Source organism: Cotesia glomerata, linkage group LG5 (genome assembly GCF_020080835.1).
Source record: "Cotesia glomerata isolate CgM1 linkage group LG5, MPM_Cglom_v2.3, whole genome shotgun sequence".
NCBI classification, from domain to species: domain Eukaryota; kingdom Metazoa; phylum Arthropoda; class Insecta; order Hymenoptera; family Braconidae; genus Cotesia; species Cotesia glomerata.
In genome coordinates, this window is record NC_058162.1 from 2,007,306 (window position 1) to 2,030,855 (window position 23,550).

A 23,550-nucleotide genomic window follows, 5' to 3' on the forward strand; every position below is an offset into this window, starting at 1 on the left:
ACATTTTAGTGGACTAACATTTTGAAAATACTCAGCCCCTGTATTGTAGTTTTCATAATAAATTAGAGCAGTGTTACAAATTCACTGGTCATCACACAACAAGTAAGTTAATACCTTTTTATAAATTTATGCGTCCTTTGCATTTTCATGTTAATTTTTGACATCCTCCCCTATTATTTAAAACTGTTACATTTTTCCCAGCCGTAACACACCGAATAAATAATTTTGCGTTCAGGGAAAATGTGATAGGTATGTAGTTTGTAGATGTAAGTAATAAATTCAATATTCTTGAACAAGTTGTTGTAATTCGATTATCAATAGTAGTGATCGTCCACCTTATTCAACTGGTGTTTGAGTAATATTATGCTATTCATCTATATGATAGCCTTTTAATAGAAGTAGCGCGATAAATAAATTATGAATTTTACGTATATCAGATATGTGATTAATTTATTAAGTCAAAATTGTTCATTTTTATTGATTAACAATTTTTTACTTCAAGAACTTTTCTGCTTGGTTATTTTTTAATTTAATAAAAAAAAAATTAACTTGATTTAAGACAAAAAAATCTAAACTCAAGTAAAATTTATTTAAATCAAGAATAATTTTTCAGTTTAAGAATTTTTTCACTTAAATCAAGACAATAAAATTTTTCAAAATAATTTTCTTGATTCTAAAGTTGTGAATAAACTTAATTTTTTCCAGTGCAAATATTATTTTTTAAAATAATAAATCTTTTAATACTTTTCGCATTTTTATTCATTATTCATACAATTGAAGATAATAGCTAAGAAGATAATAAAGTATTTAAAAAAAAAAATTAATACCTTGCACAATAACTAATTGTTCTTTATCTATTGCTTCCTTTGCATTCATCGCATTCATTCAAAATATTTCAATTGTTTTTTTTTTTATTTATATAAACAATGCAATAAGCCTCTTAATACTTTTTAAATTTTTTAAATTACTAATAATTTTTCAGCGATGAAAGCTCCGCAAAAATAATCAATGCCTTGCACTACGATAAATTTCCCGGCTTGCAAGAAAATAACACTTGGTGAAAATAAATAATAATGAAACTTTCGAATGCCGGGTTGAAAAATAATAAGTAGGGTTGAACGAAATGAATCAGCAAAGAGAAAGTTAACTTCCAGGTGTAAAAGTCAGTAGGAAAGGTAAAAAATATGCGTGATATGATAACTTTTGGAAACAAACACGCTATTCTTGTCACGAGATACATTTTCTAAATTATATAGTACTTATTTAATTCTATGAAATGAAAATGTGAGAATTCTATTTTTAGTTTATGAAAATACAGTTGAAAGTGAGAAGTGATAAGTAATGAATATCGATCTTTCTGACACAAAATGCGAAAAGATTTTTTTAACACAATTTGAGCTTATTATTGATTTGTATTTCATTTTTACTGGTGTAATTTAAGGGGAAATACGTGTAGAAGGCGTTTTCAAAGCTGATTTTCATTAATTTTTAAGATATAAAAATTAATATTATTTATTGAAACTATCAGGTTATTTTATATTACATATTTTATGAGGATTTTTTCGTATTAAACAACACATATAACTTAAAAATTAGCGGAAATATCAGCTGATACACATCGTAGGTTGTCATCCGATTTGGCAGTTGGTGTGCAGTATGGAAGCCACAATTTTTATCTGAAGTCACCGGCACAGAAAAATTACTTTTTTATGTATATATTCTATATGAACCTCAATTCCAAAAAAAAATAAAAATTTGCATTTTTAGAGGGCTGTGAAATTAAGTCGTGATTTTTCACCATTTTTCCATACATTGTTTATTAAAAAAAATAGTTTAAATAATAATATCGCTTATGATGGAGGTTCATACTCTCAGCGTAATTGTATAAAGAAAAGTAATTTTCTGTGTCATTGATTTTCAGATAAAAATTGTAGTTTCCATAGTGCACACCAACTGCTAAGTCGGAAGACAACCTACGATGTATCAGCTGATATATCTGCTATTTTTTGAGTTATATTGTCGTAAAATACGGAAAAATATAAATATATGTATAAAATAACCTGATAGTTTCAATAAATAACATTAATTTTCATGCCTTAAAAAAATTAATAAAAAATCAGCATAAAATCGTCTTTTCACACGTATTTCCCCTTAATACGGATAAAAAAAAACCAAGTTCAAGTTTATCATTTTTAAATCATGCCAACATTCATGCGTTTTTTTTATTCAAACAAAATAAAAGAAATTTTCTTCTATCTAAATCTCAAACTAATTTCAAAAATTTTATTTCAATTATACTTTTGATAAAACTTACTTTTTCCTATCTGGACTTCGTATTATAGATATTCTTGTTACAATTGGCGGATGATTTGATTCTCGAAAAGTTTTTATCTTCAACTTCGGACATAGTTTTCCCACCATTTTTCTAAGACTATTTAAAACACCAATAAAACACGTAATATTTTGAACAAACACTTATAAATAATGATCTTCAATATTTTAATGAGTATTTTGAAATTAACTAGATCAAAAATTGATAACCAAACGCTCAAATTAAATTTTTATTATTAACTACTATAGAATTATAAATTTCTACATTGCTGAAGAAAAAAAAATAATCAAAATTGTTCAAATAAAACAAAACTAAATTCAACAGTTTAAAATCACCTGTTGGTTGAATATCGGAATTTACCCGCGCGATTCAGACACTATCTGTCAACTGAATTCAAGGTGGAACGCGCGCGCCCTTTATATGTGATCGATCACCCTCAACCCTTAGAAGGGGAAATATTCCTATAAATTGCAACACAATAATTATTGTGAAAAGCTTTAAAATAATATTTATTATTTCATTTTTCATCCAAAAATTTCTTCAATTCAAATTTCTTTAAAGATCGATTTGGGCATTTTTGTAGCTTTTTATGTCACGTGCATGCTTTGAAAAACTTCACCGAGGGGTGGTAGCGTGAAATTGGACTGTTTTTTCTTTCTTTTCGCTCCTGCGTAGAAACAGGACCAACAATCTTAGTTTTCATCGCAACTCCCCTAAACCTCTCACTTCTCCGCAGTCCAACAGCTTGTCGAGTCATGAGGGGTGGATTATGGCCTTGATTCTAGGTCAGAGGTTCTATCTGCGTGTTCCTGACACGCGCCAATCTAGAGTAAGATAGTTTTTCTCTCTTTAGGGTGATATTTATCTCCCTGCTTCTCTTTTCTTTTCACGTTTGTTCTTTTTCAAAACAATACCACAAACACTTGATCAATACTTTGAGTATCACAATTTCATTTTTGTATTCTTTTCAAGTGATCCAATATATATTTGTTCTTTCATTCTTAAAAATAAGTTCCATCATTGTTTTGTTAAAAACTCTTGAATTTTTTTCAAAGAAAGCTTGATTGTGTCACAAACGGAGTTTAATGTTTAATTTAATAATTTATGAATTAATATTTAATTTTTAGTCTTTGTATACGGAGCGGTTCATATATAAATAAGATCCAGAAATTTGTAAGGATGTTAGATCCTCGCTGACTTCAGCTTCAAGAAACCTATTGCTCTAATATAAATATAAGAATAAAACTTATATAAAAGAAAAAAAAAAAAATTTTTATATTCTTCTGTTGATTTATATGTTTATTAGAACAAACTTGTACACAATAAGAAAGAATGAATTTTAAGGCATGCAACATACGTTATTTATAAAATAAATAAGAAGATTCATTATATAAGGTAGTAGTCTGGTAACTTATGCCTATTTTCATGACTTCTTTGGAGGAAAATAAAAATGAATTATCTTGAATATTTAGAGTGTTTTTATTGACATATTGAAAATATAAAAAAAAATTTATTTGAAAAAATTTAATAGTTTATTACTATTATTATTGTCACTCGAAGTTGGAACCTCAAAAAAAATGCACGTGGGTGGCCCGGGTCCTAACTTTTTTTCTACTGAACCGATTGCTTTCAAATTTTAACAGGCTGTTCTACACACTTATAGTTCTCGTCGGTACTAACGAGAATTTTTTTCACCCCTAAATTTTTATTTTACAACCCTTTCTTTGCTAAAATAAAAGGACTTTTTTTTTCAAAGTCCACCATTTTGTTATTTACCCTTGAAATTTAACTTCAGTAGTTCCAACCAGAATGACATGTCTATAGATTAAGAATAATCAAGAATATTTGATTTCAGATAACATCAAGAGCCAAAATCACCCGGGCCACCCACGTGCATTTTTTTTGAGGTTCCAACTTCGAGTGACAATAATAATAGTAATAAACTATTAAATTTTTTCAAATAAATTTTTTTTTATATTTTCAATATGTTGTCACGAACGGAGTGAGTGATGGGCGCAAGGAATATGAAATAGAAATCTCAAATATCCGAACGTTATCACTTTGTCCGTTCGGGAGCTAAATTAAAAATTGCGTTGGAGTGTGGAGCGGTACACAAGCTCGAACGTTATCTCTAAGTGTTAACTTAGAGAGAGTAAGGATGATGGATCCTGCTGACTTCGGTCACGAGTAACCTATTCTATTGTTTAGTTGTAACTTTACTTTGTAATGGAGATCTTATTTTATTTTAAAAGTAAAAACGAAAGAATCAACTTGTTTATTTGTTTGAATTTATTGAGAAAAACAAGTAAAAGTGTTACAAATTTGGGTTTATAAAACAGTTAATAAAGATAGAGATAAAAAAGGGAACACAAATGTTAGAAAAATAATAATGTCTTAAAAGTAGATAATGTTTTGGGCTTACCCTGGAAGTCTGTAGAGAGGCTCAAATTTAATGGGCCCTTTCACCTTCTATGGGTAGTTTCACTATCGAAATACCTTATCGCGTGTATCACGGAGAAATTAAATATTTACTAATAATGATATTATTTTAATCTTCGCGACTTTACGCGGAAAACTTAGCACTCAATCGACGCTCAGGTATTTTCGCTACCGAATTACCGGATCTCGTGTATCACGGAGAAATTGAATAATTTCAAATAATGAATTAACCTTCACGACTTTAAGCGCAAAAACCTAACACTACTCGACGCTCTTCGGCGGAAAACAATATACTTCGCGATTCTCGCGGAAAAATCAACGCTCAACGGCGGAAAATAATAAAAATAAAGAAAACGGAATATAATTATGGCATATATCGAATAGCCGATGAATCTACCACGTTAGTGCTACTAAGTGCAGCCTAACCACGAGCAAGGCACTGTCTCGTGTATCACGGAGTACTTTGTGCTTCCGAAGAATTTGATGCCCGGAGCCGATTGACGCAGAGCTAACCAGTGGTATCCTGGTCTAAATCGAACTGCCTGAAAATGATTTTCGGGCGATTTATATAGGGTTAGCAACATCGGTGATTGTATGGGACTCATCGGGAAATTAAATCAGAAAAATGAAAGGGATCTCAAGGGTATTTTGTCGAAAACAAGCGTCATCGCGTTTCTAGATTTTTCGAAACCCGGATAAACCTATGCGTAGTTTGAACTATTGCCTTATAGGTCTTACTTTTACGACTTTAAGCGAAAAACGTGATGGTGACTTCACCATATTACAAATTTGAAAGTTAGAAAAACAAAGTCATTAAATTTTGATAGATACAAAGAGATCCGGGTAACTCGTGTGAGCGTCATCAAATCGTGGGAAAGATAGGCCAGATTTCTCTTCTACAGATTTCAAGGGTATGACAAATTACATATATTTAAAAATAAACAAAAATTTTGGATTTTAGCAGACGTCACAATGTCAATAAAAACACTCTAAATATTCAAGATAATTCATTTTTATTTTCCTATAAAAAACCACCCTCCAAAGAAGTCATGAAAATAGGCATAAGTTACCAGACTACTACCTTTTTTTAGATTGCTATCTGTAGCGATTCTTGACCTATCGCTGGTGAAAATACACACAGTAAAAAATTTTGCGTCAATGCGTCAAAAAATTTTGTGTTAATTTAACACTTTTCTGTGTTAATTTAACACAATAAATGTTAAATATTTAACACAAAATTTTTTACTGTGCATGTGTGGATAAAATAATAGACTAAAAAATTTGAAAGTATACGAAAATATAATAAAATTGAAATCATACAGTAGTTTCCAGAAGACGTTACTAAATTTTATTAAAATAACTAGTGAAATTCGAAGGATTGAAAGTCGCGAGCAAACACAAGTGTCCAAGGGTGACGCGATTATTCCGGAATACGTATGGCATAAACAGGTCTAGTAGATAAAAATGATGAGATCATTAAAGGTGTTTTTTACTACAGGTCGCACAAGAGTACATACAGATAAGAAAATAAAAGAAGTAAAATATAGAATATTTAAAATCTAAGTAAGCACACGGGAAAAAATTCCTGGGAAAATTTACGATACAACTATTGTAAAGCTGGACTATACTTTTATTACTATTAATTGTCAAATATTTTAGAAGAAAAAATACTATTTATTCATGAAAAAATACGATATTACTATTGTAAAAAGTAAGAGATGAAAATTTCCAGTGCTGCCTCTGTATCTTTCCAACAAAACTATCGTAAATTTTACAATAGTTGAATTGGAATGTTTCTCAATTAGTGTGAGTGATGGCCGTGCACAGCGCTAGACTCCGAGTTTATGTAAATTTTAAAGGATATGGGTCTTAGTTTACCTCGGATAGCGTAGAGGGAGAGTCTCTGGCTGCCAACACAGAGTTCTGGGTTCGATTCCCAGATAGCGCGAAAATGTCGGTTTCTTTTCTCGATTACTGTACAGGTACCAATTAGTCTAACCTTCTATCTCTCTCCCTCCCTAATATTTCTTTTAAAAAAACCAACTGTGAATTTTTGCAATAGTTGAATTGTAAAGTTCACAAACACATATTGTATAATTTGCTCTATAGTATTCGACTTTTTAAGACTCTTGCTAGTTTTATTTGTTGGATAAAATTTACAATAGTAGATCGTAAAAATTACTAACTGAGAAGTATAGTCCATCGTTACTATTTTATTTAGTAAAAATTACAATAGTAAAATAGTAAAAACTCTTTCAATTTTCTTTCCGTGCATATTAGTTATGTTGAAACATAGTAATTAGTTTGTATTTTTTAACAAAAAATTTTTCTTATAATTCAATCATCAGAATAATATAAATCCTTATTAATTTTTTTATTTATATCTTAGTGATTTGTATAAAAATTTTTAAAAAGATTAAGACCCCTGATAAGATCATTTTTGAATTTTTTAATTAAAAAAAGATTTTTTTAGATTTGCGGCAAATTTACCAATCATAGAAATTTCGTCAAAAAAATGTGAGATTTTATAAAAATAATAAGAAATTAAATTACAAAAACATTTTTTTTATAAAAAAATTAAATTTATACTCACTCGCATAAGAGTGTTCATTCTTAGCAAATATCTCAGTATAAGTTACACAGTATAAAAACGTTACTTTGAAGAAAAAAAAAAGCTTTTAAATATAAAATAGATCTTGAAGATCTGCAGAGCAGTAAGAATATTTAAATACTGGTACGATCGAGGAGTCAGTAAGCTCTTTTATAGTGAATTTGTTACTTAATCATCCATATAGTGTGAATAACTTATCAAGTATTATAAATTAATTTATCAATGTGTAGATTTCCGGTCACTTATTTCTTATCTTCGATGTGATGACAGAGGCTAAAGTTCGCGATTAAAAATAGGAGTCCTTTTAATAACACTATAGTATACCAAGCTAATAAATCAGAGAAGATAAGTCAGTGAAAGTTCGTATTCAAGCTTAGGTTATTGCAAAAAAAATTTTTGATGATAACATAATCATTGCGCGCTTTTGGATCTTGTTATTATTATGCAGTAATTGCGTAAGACTTTTAACAACACGTGTCAAGAATCGCGCGCGTTTATCATTGATTATTTTTATTTTTCATTATAATTATTTACAGCAAAACGTGTTCGTTAGCGATATTAGAATTAGCGAAAAGCTTATCAAAATTAGGTAATAACTTTTGTAAAATATAATGAAGAAAAATAAATTTTGATGCATCCCGGGCTTTGTTTCTCATTTGATTTTGATAGAGTTGAACAAGAACAACCTAGGTATTGTAATTCATACAAATGAGATTCCCAGCGGTGCGGTGGAATATATAGTAATATCAAAATCCAAGATGAACTGTTGAAAACCAATTCACGGGTTTGATCGAATCATGCTTTGAATGCTTTATAATCAAATAAATAGAGCGATTTTTATGAAATTTTTAATAAAGTTTTGGTAATAGTTAAATGCGGACAGAAATTTAAATTTATTGGAGTGTTATTTCCTCATTGCAAAATAAAAATGGCCATTCGGCAGCCGAAATGGAAGTAGATTTCTCAAATAAATAAAATTTATTTTGTATAAAATAATATTACAGCCAATAATTCTAAGACGGCTGCAACAATAAACTTATTTCTTTGAACGACCTCTAAAATGAGTAATATTGAGGCTATTATCACTTCTAAAAAGTTAAAATTGAAGCTTAATTAAAGAACTTTACGATGCAATTTATCGAATGAGTTTGAGAAGAATCGGTTAGAAATTGTAAACGCTATCGTGCTGACAAGCCGCGTTATACCGTATTTATGTATATAAACTTTTGAACAAACGATATTTTGTTGAGCTGTCAGAAAATAGCCGAATTTTTCAAAAGTTGCGCTATAAGGACAACTGCAATAGTGAAATTTTTATGAAATCTACTAAAAATAACATATAGCTTAATAACTCAATAAAAGAAATAGTTGGGACATTATTTTCTTATTGCGAAATAAAATGCAATGATGTATTAAATTGTAAAGATAATTTATGCGTCATAAACTGACTATCTTCAATAAAAGTTTATTTTATTTAGAATTATGCATATTAATTCCTAGATAATTATTTAAAGTAGTTATAGAGAGAAATAAAATATAAAAAGCAATTTTTTTACACAAATATTTGTAAATTTTGAAAAATTAAAAGTTCCAAATATTTGCACACTTCTAAAAAAAATAATTTTGTACTTACACAAATTAAGTTATTTCAAATTTAATTGATGTAAAGTTTTAAATAGCTTAAATAGCCCACTTTATTTCCGATGCTCCACAAAAAAATTATTCTTAACATTTAATTAAGAAGGATAAGAATTTTAAAGAGTACGTGATCAATTTAAAATTGATCTAAAATAAGATATTCTTTTTGCATATTCAATTTTTAAACAGACCGGTGGATATATTAGTGAAGAGTTATCTTATGAGTTATTATGAGTTAAGAGTTATTATGTTTATAACCACGCTAAGAACTTATCGTTACGATTTCTCAAAGAGAACTGACGTGTTCCTCGATAGCTTCCTTAGTTTTTATAGGGTTGATCACGTGATTTTCGTTTTATTTCCAAGTAATTTATTATTGTCATTATACTACCAATTTAAAAAACATCTGTTTCTATGATAAGATTATCATAGTTTTTTACAACTGTTTGTCGGCTTCCGGGTAGGGTTTTGATGAGCTTTTCCCCTCTTTCGGTTACGATTCTAGTGAACATATGCAATAGTTCCCTTTGTTTTGTCACCATTTCTAAACAAAGAGAACCGAATATGATTGAATTATGAGATATCTCAATAAACGTAATCTCTTTGATCAGTCCTTTGAAAGGTAACTTGACAATCAGACAGTGTATGCACATCGCGTTAATTAAACTACTAAATATCGACAATAAAATTACAGCGCATGTTTATTCTTATAATTTTCTCCAATTTTTATTTATCTTTATAAATTTTAATGATAAAGATTCATTAAAAAATATTTTTAAAACAAAATATCTCACCTCATCAAATTTATATTTTAAAGCTAAATAAATTAAATTTTAACTTGTCATTTTTTTAAATATAAAATTAAATTATTATTTTTCTAAAAATAATTTTTATTCCGATTTAATTTCTGAAAATTTAGTTATTTTATTTTGATTGACGGATTAGATTTCTATCTAACGGAAATAAAATCTTGAAAACTGAAAAATAATCTTCGGAGAGGAAGTAATAAGCTAACGACGGTTGACCACCACCTTTTTCTATATAAAAATTTTAAAAAGGTCTACAAAGATTACATTAGGCTACTCCTTCGATTGGCAGATGTGTTTCCTTATCCGGAGATAGACTTTTCCTGGTCGGTACATTCCTCAGATTATTTCTCCCTCATCTCGAATGTCACGAACGAGAGATTGTGACGTTTGTTATAATTAATTTAAATCAATAAATATAATCTTTTTATCGCGTGAGAATACTTATGATCAGATGTGTGAATTCCAAATTCCTAAGCTATGAAATTCCAAAATATTGATCTAAGTTAACTTACCTTGCCCAATACTGAGCGGTTTGTACCGACAAGGAATCCGATAAATGTCCCGCGTGGCAGTAGGGGATCTCGGATAAGTATGAGAGAAAGATAGGTGGGTTTGGTGAATTATAGGCACTCGAACACCTTATTTTTTTTATTATAGAGTTACTTTGAAAGTTTGAGAGATTTAAAATCTCATCTTAAAATTTCTTGCTTATTTTTATTTTATTTTTTCTGATTGTAAATAGCTGATTACATTTCTCAAATTTTTTATTGTTTTTACTGTTCTATTAGCGAAATCCAAATATTGTTAAAATATCCATGGAGATCTGTTTATACTTTTACATGTACTTTATACTCTTCTATTTTTGTATTTTTGTCATTCAGCCATTGCCTTGGCATTCAAATTAAATAAATAAATAAGGGGCAGAAAATAACCAAGGCTAAATACCAAAATAGTCCTTTGTATACTGCAATTAAATACTTTAACCTATTACCAAATGAAATAAAGAATGCACTAACGTTAACTAAATCAATTAATAATATTATTGTCACAAACGAGTTGTTTGAGATTTTTTTAGTAAAATTAAGATTAAAAATTTCACTCTTAGATAAAGAGAAAATATTCTTTAAGACCGGATAATTTAGAAGAATTTTCATTACCTATCCTAATAATATCGAGTGGCTTATATCATTGGGGAACCCCGTTGTGACCGCATGGCTAAGGTCGAGGGTAGTGAGTGAACTAAGGAAGAAGAGAGGAAGGTGGGTTTGGCGAATTATAGGTACTCGTGAATACCTTGTTTCTTATTGTAAGTTGGAAATCAGGCTTTGTAATTTTAAAAGAAACAATGATTGATTTGCACACAATAAATATATTCAATTGTACTTACAATTTTACTTAATCTTGTGATACAAATTTAATCCCAATTGATAGACACAGTTGTATATAAACTTTAATAACTCTGGATAGTGCACAAATACAAGTATTATTAACAACGCACTTAACAAACTAAACTTCGCACAACGTTTCATGTGAGCTCTGTTATATTGAGTCTTTATAAATATTTATTCGGGTATTGAAACCCTTAAATTATAATACTAATTGCAAAAGCACCAGTTCTCGGAGCGCCTAGGCCTCTTTTATCAGAATAAGTAACTTTCAAATAAAAGATTAGGTTGGCCAGCAAGTAGTTGTACCCGTCTTTATTCCAGTATAATATTATTATAAGGAAACTAATTTAAGCTGGAATATCGAACTGACTAGGACAAGAGCCTGCGGTAGTCTGAGCCCTGGTTGACATTTTCAAAGGGTTTTTATACAATTCCTTCAGTACTGTGGTTCCATAAGGGTATTGATTGCTACCACATTTCTTTGTGTTAAGATACAGATGTCAAAAGGTGATAGATGGTCACCTGGATTCAATTAAATCTATTTTATTTCGTTAAATTTCGTGTCAGAGACAGTTGTGGCTTACTCAGCATGATGGATTTTTATTTAGTAAACGATGGAGGTTGATCTTATTGACAATAGTTAATTGTTATCGGTCAAATCGAGAGAAAATAAGAGTTGGTTAAATTAAAAGAAAATAAGAGTGATCTGTGTGCTATAGTAATAAAAGAAAGTAATCAACCTCTGTCATTTATATTACATGAAAAATGGAAGTAGTGGCATAAACTTCATTCATCACACTATCTAAGAAAATGGTTACTATCTAGTCAAGAGCAATTATTTACTTTATAAATACTTTATACGCCTTTTGAGTAATTGTTTTTAAAATATTTTTGGTACTCTTGATAAATTTTTCGCTTCATAATTTATACTCAAGTAAGTTAGATCTATTAAATACTAAGCTTATGTTGTTAAATAGGCATATATGACGGTATTTCATATGAATCATAATTCACTCCTCCCAAACCTATGCACAGGAAACATTATCGTTTCCTCTATAGGATTTAAATGTACTATATCTATGCATGTATGTATATTTATCTATCTTTTGGGGATAAAAATAAAATAAATAAATAAAATGAAATTTGGTGAAATAGAGAGATATATTGTAATTTTACTTACAGGTAATTGAAGTTGTAGCTTCAATCCAGAAATGTAATGCGAAATACACTGTATTATCCGTATACACTATATCTTTAATTGTCTTTATAATATGATTGAACAATATTAGAATATCGGGTATCAAGTAACAGAAATACAATACTTACTGATAATTAGGATAACTAGCCCCAATATGGATGAAAGGGTTACCGTGTTAGTTAAATTAGCTTTTAGAGCGCCATCGCAACTTTATCTCGTTTCAACTTTCCAATTTGGAAATTGGATTTTATGCTATGTTAGGGGACTATTAGTTTAGATTTTAAGAAAATAGGATTAAAAAAGTTTGGAAAATCCAAAAACGCACGCCTCATAACGCTCATTCATTTTTTAAGCCTTTATTAGCCCCAATGTGGGTGAACGGATTACCGTGCTAGTAAAAGTAGCTTTTACGCAATTAAGTTAAAGAAGGTTGTTCAGAGAATAGTAATAATACTATTTGCTTTTTAGAATTTTCCGATTTATCTGATCAAGTTTGCTATTTTGTCGGAGTTTATATATTTTTAGGGAGTTTAGTTGTCTATACTCAATAAGCATTGACGTATTGATACCTCTTGACCTTGATTATTTCATTTTTCCCTCGAAGACAACTTCGAGTTGCCTAATTGTTTTATTATATCCAATTTAATACTGCTAACAATATATATCATCATAAACTATTGTTTTATAGCTTTTTTATCGACAATTTTATCATAAAATTTAATAGTATTTAATTAAATTCGGGTGACAATACATGTGTACTGTTCTGTTCGTTACACGCCACGTTGAAAAAATTAACTTAATTGCTATCCTAAAACAATTGATTTAAGCTCATCTAAGTTAATTTTTTCGACTCGAGACGAAGATAAAAAATGTTTATTCAATTTATTGAGCTTACGGAAAAACCCGTTAGAATTTTTATTCCTGCAAGTAAATATTTTCATTTATTTTTTATATTTTCTTACTTAAACCCAAAAAGGTTTTAAGAAGTTCAAAAATTATAAAGAAGAATTTGATAATCATATTACTTTGCTGACTACATTTACTTAATGAATGCAAATTTATTGATCATCATGTAATTCATTTAGCTAATTAAATGGTCACCGAATTTCTCCCTTCTCGTCCATTGAAGATTAATAGGGTTTACGCCGAAGGTGAAGCTTCCAGTTAGATTTGACGTATGATTGGCATGCTGTAACCATCTCTATATACAAGATTGATATCATGAAGCACGACAAATACAGTAATTCATGCAGGGAAAATTAATACATTACCATATAGACCAATATTGAATTACACAAGTGAAATTATATTAATAATACTAATTAAAAATTAACTTGTTTTAAAAGAAAAATTTTTGAACCAACAATATTATTTTTTAATAGTTTGATTATTTTTAATCAAGAAGAAAAATTCTTAAAGCTCTTTAAGATAATTATTAAATACAAACAAATTTTATTTTGCTTGTTTAATAATATCCGTCAAAAATTTTTCTACTAGCTTGATATTAAATTGAAGCTATTTATTAAGTTTCCCGTACAAAAAATTTCTAACGCGCTTTATTGATTGTGAGTGGGAGAAAAGGAAAAAAGATTATCAGGGAATTCCAAATAACAGGGGAAAAAAGAGAGCGACTATTATGCGTAGTAGATTAAAAAGAGCACTATTTATAATGACGCCAGAGGTCTGGATTCTCAGAAAATAAAATCTTGATACGTAGTTAGAGCAATTAATCGATAAACTTGGAATTTTAAGACGCAACGCTACAAAGTAATAAAGGACCTGGAACTTAATCTTTTGCTGAGCTTCATATTTCTTCTAGAATGTAATTGCATTCTAGAATATAATGCAATAGATTAATTACTTGTATTTAGATTGTCAATCACTCGGATGGTCTTTGCAACATAAAATCAAAAGATATCCGGCCGGAAGGTTTTGTAAATCTGTAATTAAAATTGACCATGATATTACAAATTGAATTATCGATTTTTATGCACAAGTGTTGATCTCGTGTTTTAATTTATTTATCATGGAACTCAATTATTCATTGGTAAGAGATTTATCAAGTTAGACCCGAAGATAATTAAAACTGAAACGATGAGCGGAGAAATTAAAATGAACGCAATTGGATAAATTTTTATTTTTTACTTAAAATTGTCTTTAATCTTGATTTTTTTCTTTAAGCTATTTGTTTATTCGATTTGAAAAGAAAAGACGTAATTTTTATTCGCGGGAGAAATATTATTGTTTTTTTAGTGAGATAAGAGTATAAAACGAGATCAAATAGATGTATATACCTTATTGGCCTTGGAGAGACTAGGGCAGAGGATAGTAGAGCAGTGTGCAATGTTTTGAAATCGAGTATCCGGTATATGGTAATAATGTAAGGTCTTGGTGCAGTTCAAAGGTCTTATCTGTTTACAGTTGAATTATTAATTTAAGATTAAGAAATATGATTATTTATCTGTGGGTATTTTCGCTTTCATATACGCAAAAAAAAAATTGTAAATAATTTATTTAGTGTGATATATGTATGCGATAATTTTTTCTATTTATTTATTTTTTTTTTTCAATGTTTAATTCATTTTATTTTTAATTTACTTTAAAAATATTTATATTTTTTAACTTTAAATTTAATCCAATTAATTTTGTTTCTGAGTGAGTATTAATTAATATTAATAACAATAAAATTGAATCCGTATCATCATTAATCGACAAAACTTTCGGAAAGGAGTTCTGAGGTATAGCGTGAGTTAAATACCGCACACAAGTAGAAGCAGAGAATTATACTGGGGTGGGAAGCAAACAAGAAGCCAAATAAATACCGTAGAGAAGTGATATATCTCCCCAGGCTCGAGTGAAGGAGAGTTTAGAGATTCAAGTGAAAACGGTGGTGAAGATTACATTAGCATTGATCGGCTTCATCGTTAGGATATGTCCGAGAAGATGCTTTTTAAAGATCGAATAATCAAAGTTTTTAAGTGGAAGGATGTAAATTATGGAAATATGTACCGCCTATGAAAATTAAGAGTGACAGATGATATTAAGATCGAGCGAAGCTATACAGGTTGTTGATATGTCTCAATTTTAAACGTTACACAGAAAAAAAATGTTCTTGAATAAAGTATATAATTTTGAAGAACTTAGTCTTTTTTATTTGAGTAGAAAAATTCTTGAACTAATAAATTTTTCTTAATTTAAGGAAATTTTACTTAATTCAAGACAATTACTCTCTTCAAAATTATTTTTTTGGTTCAAGAATTTTTCTCTCGAATCAAGTTAATTTTTTTTTTTTAGTGTAAATATAGAATAGAATATAATTTTATTTGTATCACCATATTTAGTGTTTTACAAAACTGTTACGATTTTACATTACAAGTAATCGTTTTTTAAACAATTTTTCTTTGGTACACTCATACATTCTTATAAGTACACACCACTCTCTATAATACACTTTATTTTATTGCATCCACTTAATTTCGTTATCTTTAATTAAATCTAGAATATCACACTCTTTACAGCTTTTATAACAAATAAAAGTTTGGAAAATCCAAATGAGCATGCCTTAAGCGCTCATGTCGTACATAAATTATTTAGATCATAACAAAAATTATTCGTTTTTAATTTGAATTTTCCCGCGAGTAGTATTATCCCCTCTGTAGGTCGAACTAAAGAAAAATTTTAACAGATAATAAAACAGTTAGTAATTATACCATCATGTATGTATAGTTTCTGCTTGTTTATAGTTATTTCAATTCTGTTTATGAAAAATAATATATATGGCTGCCGAAATCGCAGAAAAAGTCACCGAACTGACAATCCAAAAAAATTAACTGTATCGAAACGGAATTATTTTGACACGCAATTTTCACAAGGGTTTTGATAAACTTCCTCAGGAATAAAACAAAAAAAAAATTAAATCGTGAAAGTGATTGTGGTGTTATCAAGCCCATAGCTCCCGTGAATACCACGCTCTTATTCATTTAATTCATCAGAAAAACAATTTATCTAATCGATAAGAAAATTTTTTTACGTGTTCTGTAGTTACTATTATTTATTTCAATATGCTTTTTATCCATAATTTTTTTCGTTTAAATTAGGCGCCCTTTTTTCTTGTCATATGCGCACGCAGTCTAAAAAAATCTAGCTGGATCAAGTGGCGCCATAGTTTTCACGTGACAAATAAGAAAAGTTCGTTTGGCTTTGTACGGTTGTATCGTAGTGAATTTTAATAAAAATTCAATTAAAAAAAAAAATACGTAAACTAGGCCACTGATATGAAATACGGACCCAGTTCATCGAATTCTTAAACTAATAAAAAAGGTCCGGTCTTGAAATATCAATTTGTTCGGGGGTAATCGTTGGTACATCCAAAATGGGGTGACATCCGGACGTCCACGGAAATTTTTTTTTAAAATGTTTTTTTTTTTCAAAATAGCAACATGAAATGATTTTAGAAAGTAAAAGATGGTTTAATTTAAGTGTTTTCTCAGTGTACATTTACTTATATCATTGTATAAGTGTAATATGGTTGTGATAGAGGCATTTAAAGATCACAAAATTGCTTGACCTTGACGAGTCGAGTATAAAGCACAACTTCACGCGCTTCGCGCTATGAGGCGTGCAATAAACTAACTGTTAGTGTTAAAACGTCGATGGCAGTGACAGCGCATATATTATAGTTTACTGCGCAGAGTATAGGTCTTGAACTGACTTGTATTCTGAATATTAATCACAATGGCTGCGTTCAGGTTTACTAAGTTCTGAGTAAGGCTGACTTTATCTACCAAAAAATTAATATTTAGACACACTTAAATAAATATACCTTGCATTGTTTTATTATAGATTTTTTTAAAAAACAATATAGTTACTTTAAGTTGTTGCTACAAGATATGCTAAGATCTGCCAAGAACTTAGTAAACTTGAACGCGGCCAATACTTGGTATTTTGATTATCAAAATACCAAGTATTGTGATTATCAAAATACTTTTTTCTCAGTGTGAAAATCACGTTTTAATTGAAATCACGATTTTTAGGCGAGAGTAGAGGATACCTGCGCGCCTCGCGCTTAAGGCATGCAATAATTTTTATACTATACAAAATTACTAGTATTACATTTCTGTTCTAACTCTTATAATTAATTTTGCATTTTTTAGTATACATTATATGTCCGCAGCGCCTTGACAATTTTTGTTATTTATTGCTTTTTCTTTAAACACTCTTTCCACATCTCTTATAAATGTACATAAGTCTTTTTTTATCTCTCCTTTTAAAATTTCTATCATTGATTCACTGGACACATCGTTGCTTACCTCTTCTAGCCATTTATTTTTTGCTTGTTTACCTTCCACTGTTATTTTTTCATGAATTTCTTTGCACTTTATAATGTGAATGATCGTTTCTGCTCTTTTTCACACATTCTACATCCCCAATTATTTGCCCCCTTTTTTCCGTCCCTCCAAATGTTACCACATCGTAATCTAGCCCATGTTTCTTTTAGTGTAAATATAAAAGAATTCCATTTTTTCGATGAAAAAAATTTTTATTTAATAGAAAAAATAAACTTGTCATTTTCTAAAATAATTTTTTTATTAATTGTTTTTTAAATGAAAAATATGAAAAAAAGTTATTTTGAAGCAAGAAGAAATTTTTTTGGTAAGAAAAAATTTGACTTCAAGATACCTTAAGTCTTCTTTAGTACTATAGACTAAAGTTTATGCAGTACTATAAACAGTTCGATGTCTTCAATATCGATTTCTTAATAAAATATTACTAAGGCAATAAATTATATTGTCCTAAAGACGTTGAATTCGATATATAAGAAAAAAAAAAACAACTGGAGGTAAAACTGTCTATCATTATCGAATCCTTCCGTATCATAGCTTTTTGTACTATCGCTTTTATTCCGTTCAATCTACCCTAGAACTTGGATAGTTTAGCAAATATAATAATAGAATAGTAGGGTTTAGTTACTATACCGTCAGTTTATTGCGTTCTTAACTCGGCTGTTCATTTTCATGCAAGCATAAATTATATACTTAGTCCTGCTGTCTGTCTATATCTCGTTAACAATCAGCGTACCTCTTATTTTCATAGTAGCAATTAGATAAATAGCTAGTTTATAATTTAATTTTTATAGTTATTAAATTTATATAATTATCAAATTTTTATAGTCTATTATTAGTATTTTATAAATACATTTTATATTAATTAATTGATGACTTTAAAATCAATGTAATATTTATAAAAATATTATAAATAATTAAATGAGGTTGGCAATAGCCTAATCGGCTCGGTACTTGCATTTCGAAAGAGTGGGACCAGGGTTCGATTCCGGCGCGCACCAATATTTTTCAATGATTATAAACTAAGAATATGTACGTTTCATTGCCAGCCTCTGTACCGGTCGGGTTTTCTGTGGTTTTCCCGTATAGTTATGGAGGTAAAATGTCATTATAGAAGTACCTCCATACTATTTAAGACCGTAATGCAAATGCAGGTACTGATTATAACGCGTAAGTCAGCCACAGTCGCAGCACATGTGTGTCGGGCATGAAAGAAAAAAATCCCGACATGCAGGGGGGTGGGGACGAAAAAGTGGTTGAGAGTTATAATGACGGGGTTGAGAGATTATATTGCGGAGAAAAAAAGTGGAGAGACAATAATTCCCCACCCTCCCTTGTAAAACACTCTACAGTGATACAAGTAAAACCATCCTCAATTATAACCTCAATTATAAATAATTAAATGAAAAAAAACATTTTCTAAATTTAGAAAAAAAACAATTTTGGATTAAAATTCTTAAGTTGTCTAGAACTGTAATTTATGTTAGATCGGTTAACAGAATTTTTTTGTGTATTTTTACGTAATAAAGGAAGCTATAAAAATCCGCTTTTGTCTTTTTTTATTGCAGAGTAGACCCTTTTATATTGTTAAAAGCTTTTTTTTTATAGTAAAATACTGTTAAGTTAAGAGTTTCTAAGTAGAACAAAGATACTTGGAAACTAATCCTGCAATCTGTTTGTAATTTTTCCTTTAAAAGGAAAATATTGAGAAACATTTATAAGAAAAAGACCGAAAAAGCAGAGAAATAAATTATAAAAGGGAACTTGAGAAAATGTGTTGGAATCCTCGACAACATATTTGCCTTCAAAGGTGAAAACTTTTATAGAAAAATGTAAATGCATAAAATTTATCTGAATATATAAGTTGAAATTGTTTTAATAAAATAAATAAATGAATATATTAATTATAAAACAAAACGAAAAATTGTTCTTTATTGAAGAAACATGTGGCTACAATTTTATTTCATTTTTAAGTTTAAATTTGTCGTTTTTTTTTCTTACAAAATTTGAGAATTTTTTTTTTTAATTTATAATTTTGTGGAAATTATAATTATAATTATATTTACCGATTAATATATATAATTTTTAAATTTATAGAAAGTAAAATTAGTTATAGGATTTAAATATTTTAATTTATGGAAGAAATGAATTTAAATACTTCATTATAATTATTTAAAAATATTTTCCAATTTTTAAAAATTGAAGACTAAAAAATTATTCACTAACATTAATATAAAATAAATATATATTGTTCTATTATTAGTTACCACATATGTCAATTCTCATGCTAATACTTTTCTGATATTCATAAAAAGAAATAAACATTTATCCGTAACGCACGAAGCTTCATAATAAAAAATATATTGAACATTAAATATGTTTTATTCATGAACCACAAGAACAAACGTAAATAAATCATACGGCCAATGTCAAAATAAACGAACTATATACCGAGGAAGAGTCTTTAACTGCACATTTGTTTTTTCTTCTTGTATTTTTTAATTTATTTACTGGATACAATATTGTGTTGTTGACTGCATTGAAAAGCCTCACGTGTAATTTCCAGTGACACGAACAAAGGTTCTCTGGCTTCTCACTAAAAACAAATTTTAAAGTACGAAAATTTAGTAGATCATAAATTAGAAGTAAACATTTAAGTTCAAAAGAAAATAAATTGTATTTTTTATTTATTTTAACAATTTTTGCTATTTGGAATAATTTTTCTTTTGTAAATTTTAAACTTCAATAATTACTAATTAAGATTTTTTTTATTTATAGTTATCAATAATTTAATTTAGAAACATAAATTTGAAATAACTTTTTCATTTTTGCAACTTCAAATAATAAAAATAAAGAAATTTTTAATTTAAAAATTTATTTATTGATTATTTTTCTCAAAAATTTTTACTTTAAAAACGTTCCGAGAAAAAATCGTTTTCTTAAAATTTTTTTGACATTTTGAGTAGTTATACTCATAAGCATCCGCTACATGCAAGAATTTTTTTAAATGGTCCTTGCGGCACTAAATTTTGAGATATTAGCATTTAAAATTTGTATATTTTACATACAAACTCTATACTGATCAACATTCAAGCGAACATTTTATTAAATATTAATCGTACTTTTCTTATGATTGTTTTAAAAAACTGAGAATCGTTCATTGAAGATATAACGAGTTTTTTTTTTTTATCAAAAATAACATAAACAAGTGGTATCAATTTTTTACAAAAAATATTTGAAGTTAATGACTTTCCATATTTTACGTGAGTGGAAGTAAGTGAGCGATAGTCTGTAAAGAGAGGTAGCACTACACTGATAAAAGGATTTGTTTATAATTAAAAATATTAGTTAATATTCTAACAAATCATTTATTAGAGACCACTTTTTAGTCCTTAACAAATATTTCTAAGTATTTAAAAAGATTTATTAATATTTAATAAATGAATATCAGATTTATTAAATACAAAAAAATCATTTTAAATACTAAGAAATATTTATTTAATACTAAAAATTGGTCTCTAATAAATGATTTGTTAACCAGTAACAAATATTTTTTAATACAAATAAATCTTTCTATCAGTGTAGTGCGTGAGAAAGAAACCAATACCCATAACCTATTATTGCCTTTTTCTTCCCTATGAACGTCCTTAATTGATTAACATTCAAAATTTAAAGATTAATGATATTTTAAAAAATTATATTAATACACTGATAGAAGGATTTATTTATAGTTAAAAATATTTGTTAATATTTAACAAATCATTTATTAGAGACCACTTTTTAGTCCTTAATAAATATTTCTTAGTATTTAAAAAGATTTATTAATATTTAATAAATGAATATCAGATTTATTAAATACAAACAAATTATTTTAAATCCTAAGGGCCAGTTTTTCAATCCGAGATAAAAGTACTGCCATTATGATAAAAAAATAAATAATTCAGCACAGTGATATTGCCTACGAGTAATTCTCCTTGATTTCAGTCACTTATTTTAGAGTAAAATAAATAAACATTAGCCACATGTCACAGAAATATTCACCTCCAACTGTGACAACTTCCTGATTGTAAATAAATAAAATAAAAATTAGAAAAACGGATGACCCGGAAGGAGATCCCTGTAACTTCCCGCTAATTCCGTACCTAAGCGCTTGAAATTGCACTTATAATGTTGTTGAGCTCTTCAAGCTCCAAATTACAATTTATGTGTTATTTTGAGCTTTATGAGCTCAAAGAGGTAGCTGTTCTATGCTTTTGAGCCCTTCGAGCTCATATCTTGCGTTTGACATATCTATTATTAATTTATAATTGTGTTAATTAATTTAAAATAATTTAAATGACACAATAAGAAGTTATTATTATTTTTATGATATATTTATTTATTTCTATTTAAATAAACGACCAAATTCATGGAGAACTAATTGAGAGCAATATCACGTCGGTGAATTATTTTTTTTTTTTGTTATTTTATTGGCGGTACTTTTATCTCGGATAAAATTTTATCCCGGATTGAAAAACTGGCCCTAAGAAATATTTATTTAATACTAAAAAGTGGTCTCTAATAAATGATTTGTTAATTATTAAAAAATATTTTTTGACACAAATAAATCCTTCTATCAGTGTAAATACAATTAATTACCTTTTTAAATAAATGAAACTTAATCATCAGACTCTCGTTTCTTCATCAATTTTTGCTCTTCAGGAACCAACCAAATTTTAGTTGGTTCCGCCAGTCCTAACGGGTCAAATTGGTCCACAGCTTTACTTATCGTAGAAGTACTGGTCGGTGTCAAGGCTCTACGCGTATTTTTTTCTTCAAACCCAAAATCTAGTGTATCAGCTTGTTTTACTGGGTACTTTCCTGTTTCAATAATTTGAGGATACAAAGGCTCGGTTTGATTAATATGATGCCATTTTCGCGGCAAAGTCGACGATTGGCTCATATTTTTTATATTATAATCCATGGCTGGTGTAGTTTTTTTGGTGGTCGTTGTTGATTCAGTGGAAGTTTTGTTTTCTATCGGAAAGTGAGGAAGAATAATAGGAGGCAACCGTGTAACTGGCCGAGTAGAATTATCAATGAATTTTTTTTTCTTGAGTTCAGACTCATCTTCTTTATTTGACTTAGCTTGGATTTCGCTAAGATCAAACAGCCGCTCATCGTCATTTTTATCTTCAAAGTAAGGGATTATAAAACACACTGCTGCAATTATCGCTATTAACGCGAAGAAAAGTATCGCGATTAACACCCAGCCTATTATTTTTAAAGCCATTTTTTAATTTATTTATTTTTTTTAAATTTTTGCACTTAATTAGCAAATTATTTGTTTTTGCGCTTGTTTATACTGTTTATTAAACACGATCGTCGTTTTTTATTTTATGACGCGAAGTTTATAATTAATCGGCAAATTCACGCGCATAAAAACAAAAATACAGTCAGTAAAAATTATTTATTTAAAAATAAATAAATAAAAATAATTTAAAACAATTAAGAACTTTAACAAAAATTGTGCTAAAATTAAAACATAAAAAATTTTTTAAACAATTAAATTATAGCAAAAATTTATTTAAAAAATTCTAAGCTCTAAAAAATTACAAATACAATTTTTAAAAAATAATTTTCTAAGTCTAATTTTTATAACAAATAAATTATGGCAAAAAAATTGACTTGTAGAAATATTAAAAAATAAAACATGCAATTTTTTAAAAATAATTTTTTGGAACAAATTTGTGTGTTAAAAAAAAATCAAAAAATTATTTAATTTTTAAAACTGATTTTTTTTACTTCTTAATC

General features: G+C 28.4%; 2 protein-coding genes and 1 long non-coding RNA gene across 4 annotated transcripts in view; all 3 read right to left on the reverse strand.

Annotated features, from left to right (window-relative positions):
* Nucleotides 1-7,485, reverse strand: part of LOC123264548 — a 49,259-nt gene extending 41,774 nt beyond the window's left edge. The window contains exon 1 of one of the 2 annotated variants that reach the window (XM_044727841.1): nucleotides 7,365-7,485. In XM_044727841.1, coding sequence (XP_044583776.1) covers nucleotides 7,365-7,382 — 18 coding nt within the window. In that variant the 5' untranslated portion in view covers nucleotides 7,383-7,485. Of the gene's footprint in view, nucleotides 1-2,314; nucleotides 2,437-7,364 lie in introns of those variants that run through there. The other variant, XM_044727842.1, reaches the window with a different exon arrangement.
* Nucleotides 7,486-13,436: 5,951 nt separating this feature from the next.
* LOC123265944 lies at nucleotides 13,437-13,779 on the reverse strand. Its single transcript, XR_006509705.1, has 2 exons — nucleotides 13,687-13,779; nucleotides 13,437-13,616 (listed from the first exon to the last, which is right to left on the reverse strand). It is a non-coding gene; the product is annotated as an uncharacterized LOC123265944 (long non-coding RNA).
* Nucleotides 13,780-20,078: 6,299 nt separating this feature from the next.
* LOC123265261 lies at nucleotides 20,079-23,164 on the reverse strand. Its single transcript, XM_044728945.1, has 2 exons — nucleotides 22,396-23,164; nucleotides 20,079-20,353 (listed from the first exon to the last, which is right to left on the reverse strand). The coding sequence occupies exon 1, from the start codon at nucleotides 23,027-23,029 to the stop codon at nucleotides 22,415-22,417; it is 615 nt and encodes a 204-aa protein (XP_044584880.1). The 5' UTR covers nucleotides 23,030-23,164; the 3' UTR covers nucleotides 20,079-20,353; nucleotides 22,396-22,414.
* Nucleotides 23,165-23,550: the final 386 nt, after the last annotated feature.